Raw genomic sequence first — 12,367 nt, forward strand, 5'->3', positions numbered from 1 at the left:
AGATGCCATGAGTGCACCTTCTGCCCCTTCTGCCATCATTTACACATTTGAATGGCCATGTAATACGAAGCAATGTGATAACATGAAATTAAAAATGACCTTATATGGCCATGGGTATTGTTTAATTTCAGGACAGCTTAATTTGCTGCTATTGTCAAGCAACTGTTTAATGGCGTACACAACAGCATTTCACCTTAGCGCGTTCGCTAAGAGTAGGCTAATGGTTGAGAGGCAGGAATTTGGCCAATAGTTGCTGCAAGCGCTTTATTATCGACCAGTTGGTGTGTGAGAAGGCGGGAATTACAGAGAGGGTTTAAAGCAATGCAAATATGTGCACACATGATGCAGTATTAGACCATGAGCACATCATAACATAACACTAAAGCTGAATCCCAGACATTTTCTCAAATTTAGAAATCCCGGCCGGACGTGTTTTTAAGGTCTGAAAAAGAGGATGTAAGGTCACCCTAACAAAAGCATTTCAGAGAACAATTTGTGTTCATTTCTACCAAATTAACTTTGCACCATGAGGTTGCTCATGTAAGTCACGACTGACAAGAGAGAACCAGAACTATAATCAAGCAGCTATATTGTTATATTGCAGCTATATTGTTATTAACACTATATTGTGTTATGTCAAATGATTCATTACTTTTGTTTTAAATGAAAAAATTGTAATCCTGATAATATTCCCCTTTTTTTTTCTTTTTTTTTTCTCAAAGGATACCTGTAATCTGATTACTTTGTTTTTTGACATATCTGTTACGGATTACAGTTACCAGTTTTTTGTATCCTGATTACATGTATTCCATTACTCCCCGAGACTGTTCACAATAAACGTATACACTGAGAGTCCTGTGTAGTGTGGCAGTAATTGAGTCCAAGTGTGTGCAGTCAGAAAGATGGCGAGTATTAGAGAGTTTGTGATTGCTGTTGGGTGCTGTTTTTAGGCCACTCTGTGTTCTTGGAGTTGTAGACGGTGGACATGCTTGTAGGCCGCTCTGTGTTACTAGGAGTCGGAAGCAATGCTGTTTCTGGCATTGACGTCACACTTTTGAGTTCTTTTTAACAAAGTTTATGTATGTTAACCTACATTGTAATATAATATAATATAATATTATATTATATTATATAATATAATGCAACATAATGTTTGAATTCTCAAATCAGAAGGTGTGGATAAATTTTCTATAACAGCATGATTCTGATAGTAGTTCGGGTTGTGACATACAATGATATGTTTAAATTATTTCACATGTTTTCACAATTATTGTTGTTGTTGTTTCTATAGTAACAGCTCATATACAATGACTTGTATGGCAGACACTCCACATAAATTAAAAAAAAATAAGAAAACGTGTTGTTATTTAATTCAGAAAAACTATAATCACGGGTATAGGGTATACATTTCTGTAAGAAGATATTTATGTAACATTTAAGGAAGGAGTCTCCAGTTTCAGTTATTTGTAACAGTCAGCAGGTTTTCCCCAATGAGAGAGTCTTCAGGATCAGGGACTTAGCTCTTTCCGGTTTCTCTCTAACATGGCAAGCATGACATTTTACTGTTTTATTAACTTCAGGAGAAAGGAAAACAAGAGACTGAGGAGAAAACGGCTGTTTATAGCTGCTATAAGTAATAACAGGAAGTCATTTTTCTTGCAGATGTTTCATAACATTAAATGTAATTATTAAACACTTTAGGGTATGCTGTTATAGAGTGATGAATCAGCTTTGGGGCTGCGATGAGCCTGTGATTTACGTAGGACACCACATATAACACCACACTGGCATGGAATTTTTTTCTCAATTTTACGCGTCTTTTATCCCTTACATGTAATATCATGTAAATTTTATATACATGTAATATATTCTGAACTAGTTCAATTAGTGATTGCTCATCTTGCGTGTGTGTGTGTGTTTGTGTGTGTGTGTGTGTGTGTGTGTGTGTGTGTGTGTGTGTGTGTGTGTGTGTGCTGAAGGTGGTGGCCCTGGGCTGGTGTTTTGGAGAGAAGTCATACCTGAAGAGCAGCTGGAATATTTTGGATGGGATGCTGGTGCTCATCTCAGTCATTGACATACTGGTGTCTTTGATTTCAAACAGTGGCACTAAGATCTTGGGCATGCTGCGTGTGCTGAGGCTGCTGAGAACTCTTCGCCCCCTCCGGTATGTAGTTATACTGCTGTTCTGCAAATTGGCTCAGTTCTAACTCTCCTGCTTTCTTATCTCTATGTTCTGAAAAGGTCATATTTCCTCCTTGAATCTATGAGATGCCTTATCTTACAGTTATGTGCATGTGCATATGCCTCATGCCTCGCTTCTTGTAAAGAGAACCTCTTGAAGCCAGCTGAAAGACTGATCAAATATTCAAGAGGAGCACGAAATCTAATCTTCATCCAATTTGACTGCAAAGTGCTTCTACTGGATCTAACCTCTCATCATTCATTCATCCTCTTCCTGCATTGATCTGTAGTTTTCTAGTGTTTGGGATTTAAAACAATAATGATGAAGGGTGGGTTTGACATCATCATTGTTGTATTCCTGAAGAAAAGCAGAAAAAGAAATGAAGAAAATTCCACTTGTGAGACATTGTGTGTTTTCAGGGACCGCATTCCAGCTGAGAACTGCATTCCATGTTTGTTGTTGATTAGGTAGTGCCTGTGTTCCATGTGTGAAGGTTGTGGATGATCATGCTTTCAGAGAGACATCACAGAGGAGAATCTGCATGTGTCTTAATTCATTTTTATGATGTTGTCCATCAGAAGAAATTTCTCTTATGGTGATGTGAGGCCAGCAATGGAGGCAGAATTGCTGAGTGCATCTTACTGCGAGTTATAGCTGATCCAATTACTAACACTGTTTTAATAAGGTGAGGTCAATTATTTTTTTTTATACTCTAAAATGTGACGGTCTTCTCAGTTTCTGGCAGCTGGCAATAAAACATCTCTTCGAAGGACAGACTCTGGTCACTGTGATGACACAGGTGTTGTAAATGTAATAAAAACCAACTGACCACAAACATCTAACCGCTCAGGACAAGGAGGCACCAGCTCTTGCACTAGCATTCAGATCTACCCTAGGGAGCATGTGCAGTTTGGGTGTGTGTAGATTTTGCAGATTTATGGGGAACACCAAATTCAACTTTAGTTTTAACACCCCTATCTTCAGCCAAAATCACTGATTATACTTTTAAGACCTGCACCACACACACACGCATGCACGCACGCACGCACGCACACACACACACACACACACACACACACACACACACACACACACACACACACTCCATTCCAATGCTTTTTCCCTATACCTGCTATGCCACTGGTTTTCTTCACATTTTGACACTGCAGTTTTAGCATGAATACTGGGTTAGAGTACTGTTTGAGTGGAGAGTCTGTGTGTGTGTGTGTGTGTGTGTGTGTGTGTGTGTGTGTGTGTGTGTGTGTGTGTGTGTGTGTGTGTGTGTGTTGGTGTGCATGTTCCCCATTATGTGTACGGACACAGTTTGCTGTTGTACACAGTAGATTCCCTGAAGTACCAAAAGCCACGTGAATAAAACATGTTGTGCCGTGTGTTTCCGTATTTCAGCTCTGCAGAGTTTACATTAGAAAGGTGTGTTATTCTCGCTCACAGCCGAGCCAGCCGCCAAAACGCTCCGGAGCATTTTACTGCTTGCATGCGGGCTTCAGCATCATTGGACACCTTTCAAAGATTTACTTGACTTTTAAACCTTTCTTCAGTCTCTGGGTTTTATGTTAATACACTCAGCCATGGAGTCCAAGTTGAAATCAAAAGAAAAAAAAAAAGTCATAAAAAGTCTCCGCAGCACAAGCTTAGCTGCCCCAGTAAAGATGTGCCTGGTGCAGGGAGGGCTGGGTAATATACACCATATGTGGGCGGCTTGCTAATGCAGATTCAAGGTAGGATTATTTATCAGTGTGTTAGAGTTTAGTGGGGAAGTGTGTTATTTTGTGACTGCGTGTGCATTTATGTTTGTGACCATGTCTCATCAGAGATATTAATAATGTCACTGCAATGTAGTAGACTGGGTTATCTGATATGTCCACATACTCTCCCATGTTGAGTCCTCAATCGTCTGACCCGCTGGTTGCTCGATGTTGCACAAAACGCCACCAGTTTGTCTAAATCAACCTTAACATGATGTGAAAATCTGTGTGCTCACATTCATTCTTCTTAGATCATTGGCTCTTTTAATATGTCCTTTCTCTAGGATGAGTCCAATTTGACCTCCAACATACAGCATGATGTCGAGATCCTGTAGCCACACTCTGCTTTATTAACATTTGTTCTCGTTAACCCTCCTTAATTATAAATTTTCGGAGTGCTCACCCTGTCTCTGATTCATTTGTTAAGCTACCGTCTCTACAGATGCGCGGAAACGAGTTAGTTGTCCTGTATTGCATATTTGCTGTAATTATCAAGAGGAAGAGCAACAAAAAGGAAGGCACACAGATGGGTTCAATTGGTTTTGTATTATGGTCTCATTAGTTTCTTAGGTTCTCTGGAGACACCTTTAATCCGTTATTGTTTCTAGGTAATTGCATGTGTAATTGTTTTTGCCTCTAAAATTGTAATTTCTGAAGATTAACTGAGTGTGTTGGGAAGCAAGGGAACAAGACAGGAGAGGAGGCAAGACATGATAGAGAACTCTGTCCATTTTGTTTCTCTATTCTGTATACAGGTTTTGTCTTGACAAAAAAAAATCTTGACAGAGCATCCAGACTAGAAATGTGCAACATGAGATTAAGGGTGCAACAAAAAGGTTATGTGAGCAGGAGGTTTTTACTGTCATGAGGGCAAGTGGTCAGATGTGTGGCTTGTGGGACAAAGAAAGATAAGGTTCATTAACCTGAGTGTAGGTCACAGTGTGTTGCATTTACAAGGTTTTTTCATGCTTACTTGGTAACATCCAGGAAAGGTTTCAGTGGTTTAAATTAGGTTGCTAGTTTGTTTATATTTTGGGAAAACTCAATTTATTAAAATCGAGCAGGCAGGTACAAACAAAAATGATAACTGTGTGAGCTGGATTAAAACCACATCTTTAGTTGAGACTAATTAAGAACTTTCCAGTGTTTCCAGGGGTATAGGGTATATTAATAAATAAAAAATAAAAAATAAAATATTGTTTAGGCCATGGACCCTTTAGGTTTAAATCTGAATAAAGATGCAGATATGAATATATTACTGCGTCCCAATTCACCTACTTATACTATGCACTAAAATTATGAACGTTTTTTGTGAAGAAGAAGTACATACTTTTGAGTGTGTAGCAAAAGAGTATGCAAGTACTGGGACACACTAACATGTCATGTAACGGAAGAGAACGTTGTTGCCTTGTTACACACACTGTGACCTTAAACAAACTCCTCGTTGCAGTTCAGCATTTCCTCATTCATTATTCCTTATATAATTTATACTATATAATTTAATTTACCATTCCCTTCATTTATTTGTCCACATTTAATTTACACCTCTCTAAAATGTGTCCTACCTTACTGCTGAGAGAAGCAGCAGGTCGTCGCAGATCTATCAGACGCAGGTCCGCCATGTTTACAGGCTGAATTTGTCTAATCAAACCATCACAAAGCTCCTCCTCCCTTGCACAAGGGGTTGTGAGCAATATTTGCTGAAAAAATGTCCATGGATCGACACTTCAGAAATCTACTGGAAATAGTAGAGCATCCGGGTACCTTTGGGGTACTCATTTCAACATACTACGATTTGGGACATACTACTGTAGTTCTCATCTTGGATACTATTTAGGACTGATAGTAGGCATTGGAAAATTGGAAAGCAGCATATGAAACAATAAACAGACACAAATACAGATAATTACATTTGAAATCAGCTGTTTCTTTGTCTTCACATTCTACCTTTAGTTGTGCTGGTTAGATCAGTAGTGTATGTATGTGTGTAGGACAACAGTGGCATTCTCTTCTCTCTCTCTCTCTCTCTCTCTCTCTCTCTCTATCGCTATCCAGTCAGCCCAGCCCAACTTCAGCATCGTGTAATTAATGAAAGCTTGTGCCTCAGGAACAAGTGGATTCTCCATACTGTACTTGATGTTAATTCAGACTCTTTTTTTCTACAGAGAAAATAGACTTGTGTAGGGGAGACGGAATCTGAATACAGTGAATGCTCATCATGTTTCAAGTGACAGCAGAAGCTGTGTTGTTGCGGTGAACCATGTGAAGTTAAATTCAGGAGCCTCTGTGTTTCTGCTGGTCCCTTTAGGCTTGGCCGAGTTATCCTCATACTTCCCACTGGGATTTGCAAACAAGTGCTTACTCTAAATTCATGTCTGCTCCATATTTATGGTTCTCCCCAAGTTGGGGCAGCACATTAGACTTTACTAGAAGCGATTCAACTTGTCTTACATTCTCATATGCTCAACAGAGTTTTTGCTCAAAAGTCAAATCTCTTACAGTGTCTGCTTCATGCCTATTGCTCTCTTTAAGACCTCTTCATTGATGTGCTTACGGTATCATCATTTGTCGCATGGCCGCTTATACACACACATTTCAGCATCTCAGGTAACAGTGCCCTCTACAGTTAAAGGGTAAAATCTCATAAGGAGCATATTCCTGAACATGGAAATGTCACAGATCAGTAAATGTCTCGACCTGTTGATCCTTCTTGTCGTTGGTCAATTCCATGATTTATCTGACATTATCACATCAAGTATAACAGCTTCTGATTGTCTGATCTAATATAAACACGCAAGCTTTCTGGGAAGATCTAGTGTAAATCAAGGAAAGAGGAAGTAATCTGTTATTGGAACTCTCTCTGTTTTTTTTTTTTTCCAACTGATTGCTTTAACTAAATCAGATTTGTCTCTTTATCATGGTCTTTCCTTCCATCTTCTGACACTGATATAATAACAGGGCACTTCTTAAGGAGATCAAAGCTCAGGATCAAATCAGGATGCTGCTGCTTTAGCTTAGAGCTCTACCAGGAAATCCCTGTTGCTAGATGAAAAGTTATGCAGCCTTTATTCTTCAGACTAACAAGAGGTACTGCCATGTTTCTGAATCTGTTATAGTATACAGCCTAAGAATCTTGCAGTACTCTTTTAAACTTTCTTAATTGCCGATCCAATGTCTGGCAGAACCACTTAAAAGCACCTGAGTTAGTCATGAAAAAACACAGTTATGTCTTTACATTTGTGTTATTGTGTGTGGGTGTTTGTGTGCTGCTGTGTGTGCTGGCCCACCACAAAGGGGATGATAGCTCTGCTGTTGCTCCAGCTGTTTTGCTCAGTCACATTGCTACACTGATGACTGTCTCTTTTCTTTGTTGTATGTGACAGATTTGCTGAAAAGGCATGACATGTTAGCAAGCTGAAAGTATAAATTAAGGAGTCACATTTTCTGTGTTAATTGCCAAACTGCCCTTCACCTTATAGTAGGTGAACTGTATGGAGTACCACTCTTCTTGTAGTGGTAGTGGGAATACAGAGCTCCTCTTTCTTACATTCTTCTGGCTGGAACAGGGCTACTGATGGAGAGTGGGCACAGATCAGTTCTGGACAGTGGGCAATCTCCTGCCATCTGCACATACACTTTCCCTTGGCATGATCATTCTGTAACCTACCTAATGATTGTGTCTCCAATACATCTGTTTATATAGCTTAATGTAGCCTTTATCTATTCACTTTCCATTGAAGATTAACAAAGCCAATATCTTCTGCCTTGTTACTAAGGGTTATAATCAGTTTTGTGTCCTGTCTCTACTTTAGGGTGATCAGCAGGGCTCCAGGGCTCAAGTTGGTGGTTGAAACTCTGATGTCATCCCTTAAACCAATTGGAAACATTGTGGTCATCTGCTGCGCCTTCTTCATTATTTTCGGCATCTTGGGGGTTCAGGTGAATTAAAGTTCCTGTACTATAATGATTTTCTATTAGGTACAACATACAATATATGGTGTGACCATTGTCGTATATACATGCCTATCAATATCAAATGGTATATATTGTGTGAGCCAACAGCTTTTGAGTAGAGATGCACCGACACTAAATTTCTCAGCCGATACCGATAACCGATGTTCAGTGTGATATCGGCCGATGCCCATACTGATAGTTTGGTGGTTCTGCCTTTTATACCTTCTTTTTAATTAATAATAATTAATTCCACATTTCTGAAGGAAATGCAAATAAAAACGTAATTCTCTCCATTTCAACAAGTTGTTACACATTACTAAATAAATAATAATTTAACATTAACACATTAACTAAATTCTGAGGATTAAATTAAGATTTCTTAACTTATTGAATGTTATTAATTCATATTAACATTGACTGAATTCTAAAAAACCTCATTTTAGTCTCACATTCACTCACCACAAACAAAAGCATTTCTACTTCATCACTGAACATCAAACTGGAAATATATAATATAAACTTTTTTATGACATTAACTCATATTAACATTAACTGGATATGAAACTTAATACTCTACAAATATATATTTTCTGTATAGAACGTATGGCTAGGGCCAAGCAGAGTGGTACCTGGGGCCCAGAATCCAGCCCTCTATATGCTAGTATTGATTTTTATGAAATACATTATCATTCCACAACTTCCCTAAGCTAATGGGGAAATCCTACAGCCATTTGTTCATGACTCTCTGTATGTACTGTTAATATTAGAGGCATAATTGACTTTTCTGTTGTTGTTTTTTTCTCTATCTCTATATATATAATATAATGGAGGGCAAATCAGTCAATGACCAGACTCAGCTTTATTAAAAGTCAGTCTTGTTCTTCTAGTTGACATGTCATTCATGTTGACCAATGACATTTCCTGTAAACAATAAACCCCATTTTTAATAATGGTTCATGGGTAAGCCATGGTGTAATGTGTAATGTGAAATTTCCTGCTAATGAGATTGGTCCTCAGTGTAAAGCTTCTTAAGATGTAAATGACTCTTGAATATGTAGACTCATTCTTTGTCTCCAAACAGCTGTTCAAGGGAAAGTTCTATGTGTGCCAGGGGGAGGATACAAGGAATATAACAAATAAATCTGACTGCCATCTTGCTAAATACAAGTGGGTTAGGCACAAGTACAATTTTGACAACCTGGGACAGGTAAGCACTTAGCCATGCCCTCTTTAAGCTTAGTAATTTACCCTGTTTTCAACAAAAATTGTGTGTTGTGCTTTTTTTAGACATGTGCATTAACTGCACTGTCTTTGCTTTGTGCTTCATCAGGCTCTGATGTCTCTTTTTGTACTGGCCTCTAAGGATGGCTGGGTGGACATTATGTACGATGGACTAGATGCTGTAGGGGTTGATCAACAGGTACCTGCCCTTCACACTACACTTTCATCTAATGAAGTCCATTTTACATTTGAGAATTCTGAAGCTGTCTTTTTTTTTTTTTTTATTACTTCTCTCAGTTCTCTCTATTAGTTTTATTTTCTTGTCTCTTGTCTGATAAAATGACAGCTGACTCATTACTGGTATAGCAGTAGCGAAAGCATTTTTATATTTGAATCAAGATTTTTAATATTAATATTATATTGTGCATAGTTACTGTGATTACAGGCAGACACAATCATATCTCACTCAAGTTGATTCTTTCATTCTCCTGCTTTGTAATGTGTTGTTATGAATCATTACTGTGTTCATTTATTTGATTAATCTTTTTGTTTCAGCCTGTGATGAACCACAACCCCTGGATGCTGCTCTATTTTATCTCTTTCCTGTTGATCGTGGCTTTTTTCGTGCTCAATATGTTTGTGGGTGTGGTGGTGGAGAACTTCCACAAGTGTCGGCGACACCAGGAAGCTGAAGAAGCCAAGCGGCGCGAGGAGAAACGCCTGAAAAGGATGGAGAAAAAGAGAAGGAGTAAGGAGAAAGAGCTGGCTGGTCGGTAGTCTTTCCACATCTTTCTGAGTCCTGCTTGGCCGTTAGATTCGACGCAAAATTCCACGCTAGTGCTAATCAGAATGATTGGCGTGCAATGAATGAAATGCCCGGGCCGGCACGTAGCTAGGACAATCCCCCTTGCAGCCTGATCCCCTCTGCCTGGGAACGTAGCTCAAGCATGTCCCATGGCCTGCATGCCAGCCTGAATCCTGACAGAGGAGAGCAGGGTGTGTGGTATATTCCTGACCCAGGGGTCTGCCAAGTCTGCTCTTCCCATGCATGCAGGGCAGTGGTAAACATTCTTTAGTTTTGCACTGTTTGGCGAAACAGTTGTCTAGGTCGTACAACACAAGTTCACAATTTCTGTGTTTATTTTTTTTTTAGTAAACTGCCTACTATTTTCAGCAGTAAGAGAACACCCCACCCCCGAGTGTGATGATGGAGGTTTAGCAGCAGATTGTTTGAAAAAATGATAGCAGTCACTTTGTACCGTTGAGAAATACAGCTGAAAATATACCCAAAGGCAGGTGATGAGTAACTGAAAAGTAGTGGAACCACTACACAAGTAACACAAACACTCACAAGCACAGACAATATTAGTGCAGGACAAGCTGCTGTCAATCTTGTTCTGTTTTTTCTTCGTGACCTCTGCAGGATCTGTTTACATTCATACATATCTCAATTTGATTTGTGTTTTTCTTTATTTAAGTGCTCTGTGTGTACTAGGTTACTTAAATAAGGGCTATTACTGTACCTCATTTTCACTCCTGTTTGAAAGTTTCAGTTTCTTTTTTCTTTTTTTGCTGGGAACGTCCCTTATCATTAAGCATTAGCTTAAAGTGAACAACAGTGTGAGTCTATTGGTGTTTTTCTGTTGTTTTAGCTTGTTTTTGTTTGGAAACTTTTATAGTTGTATAGTGTTTGTGTAGACATCAAAAGATGAAAACTAAAAAATACCTGTCTATTGTAATAACTTTAAAGAAGCAAAAACAGTAGAGCCACTGATTTCTAGAGTTGGACTCAGAATAATTGGAAATAGCTACAAACAAGGCTGTTTCATCAGCACATTCTCACCGAACATCCACTCTTTTTGCTACTTTTTGCTGCTTATACATCAGCTCCTTCAGCAGGCTTCCCAGGCCTCGCCTGATTAACATGGTCTCATTCTTTTAGATATAATGCTGACGGGTGTCAGTTGGTCCAGTCCTGAGAGCGGATTGACAGGTACAGAGTATTTCTGGCATGTCTGTGTGTTCACCGTGGTGGTGTTTAAGCGGCTTTGGCTATAGGGTAGTATGAGGGAGGGCACCTTCACTAGTTCAAGGCCTCACCTCATCTAAGCCTGTGAGAATTGTCTGTGGACATGTGTGTACATAATTTTATCCACAACTCATCAACTGTCCACCAGCATCACCGGCTCCTACCAGCTAAACCTCACGCTCACACTGGGGAGACAGACAGATAGAGTGAGAGAGACAGAAAGAGGTGAGAAAACAAAGGAGATGCTCTACCTAATATCAAGAGCACTCTGTGAACTAATACAATACATACTATAATGTAGCTTTTATCTATTTGTAACTGAATACAGGAATTATTTCAGATTATAACCATTATGGCTTGAGTGTAATAACCAGGTATCAGACTGCAGTAAGTGCTAGCTATAAATCAAATGTAAGACTATGCTCTTGCTTTTGCCCCCATTGTGAAGCATTGTGTCTGACTGTGAGGGGAAGAGTTACACGTCCAGCATTATGTAATTTGTCTGCCTCTGATATATCTGTTTTGGATGTCATTACTCAGTGCTCGCTTTGTATTGTGATGTAACCTGTTTTCACCAGTTATCACTATTTTCACAATTCTAGTGACATAATGAGTTGTTCTAACAACACACACACACACACACACACACACCAACCACACAACAACACTCATTGTTGTTCAGTTATTCAGAGACTGCATGATTGTGTAACAGCTCATCTATTTATTTGATGTACATGCTTCAGTGAGTAATGTCAATGGCAACAATTTGTGATTTGCTGCTCAACCATCACTGCACCAATTCTAGAAGAAAACAGTATAGTTTGCTATATTGACTGGTCAATTAGAACAAGCATTATTTACTTTTTATGTTGCTAGCTGAGAATGCAACATTCTTAATTCCCTTTGAAGTTAAAGTAGCTGCATGTAGAAAGTGAGAGTTTATTGTGAATAATTACCATAAAGTTAAGTAATTGGAAATACCTTATTAAGGCTCTTCATACAAATTACTTACACTATTTGCAGTGTGCTGGCTATGTACTATTTAATATTTAAATATCTTGTAATTACCAGTCATGCCTGGATCATACATTTCAGGGTGGATATTAAAGTATACGGTCACTTATAGGTACATACTAGTTGGTGCTACAATTCAGTATTCACTCAGACCTTAATGGGTGGTAATGTAAGCACACTATAACTAATGTAAACTATATC

The 12,367-nt window shown here is 38.9% G+C and overlaps 1 protein-coding gene across 4 annotated transcripts in view; it reads left to right on the forward strand.

Moving 5' to 3' along the window:
• Positions 1 to 12,367, forward strand: part of cacna1g (calcium channel, voltage-dependent, T type, alpha 1G subunit) — a 126,276-nt gene that overhangs the window by 73,958 nt on the left and 39,951 nt on the right. For all 4 annotated transcript variants that reach the window (XM_053685392.1, XM_053685391.1, XM_053685389.1 and 1 more), the window contains exons 19-23: positions 1,980 to 2,164; positions 7,761 to 7,887; positions 8,984 to 9,109; positions 9,233 to 9,322; positions 9,679 to 9,871. In XM_053685392.1, coding sequence (XP_053541367.1) covers positions 1,980 to 2,164; positions 7,761 to 7,887; positions 8,984 to 9,109; positions 9,233 to 9,322; positions 9,679 to 9,871 — 721 coding nt within the window. The remainder of the gene's footprint in view (positions 1 to 1,979; positions 2,165 to 7,760; positions 7,888 to 8,983; positions 9,110 to 9,232; positions 9,323 to 9,678; positions 9,872 to 12,367) is intronic.

Source organism: Ictalurus punctatus, chromosome 13, assembly GCF_001660625.3.
Source record: "Ictalurus punctatus breed USDA103 chromosome 13, Coco_2.0, whole genome shotgun sequence".
Classification (NCBI taxonomy): domain Eukaryota; kingdom Metazoa; phylum Chordata; class Actinopteri; order Siluriformes; family Ictaluridae; genus Ictalurus; species Ictalurus punctatus.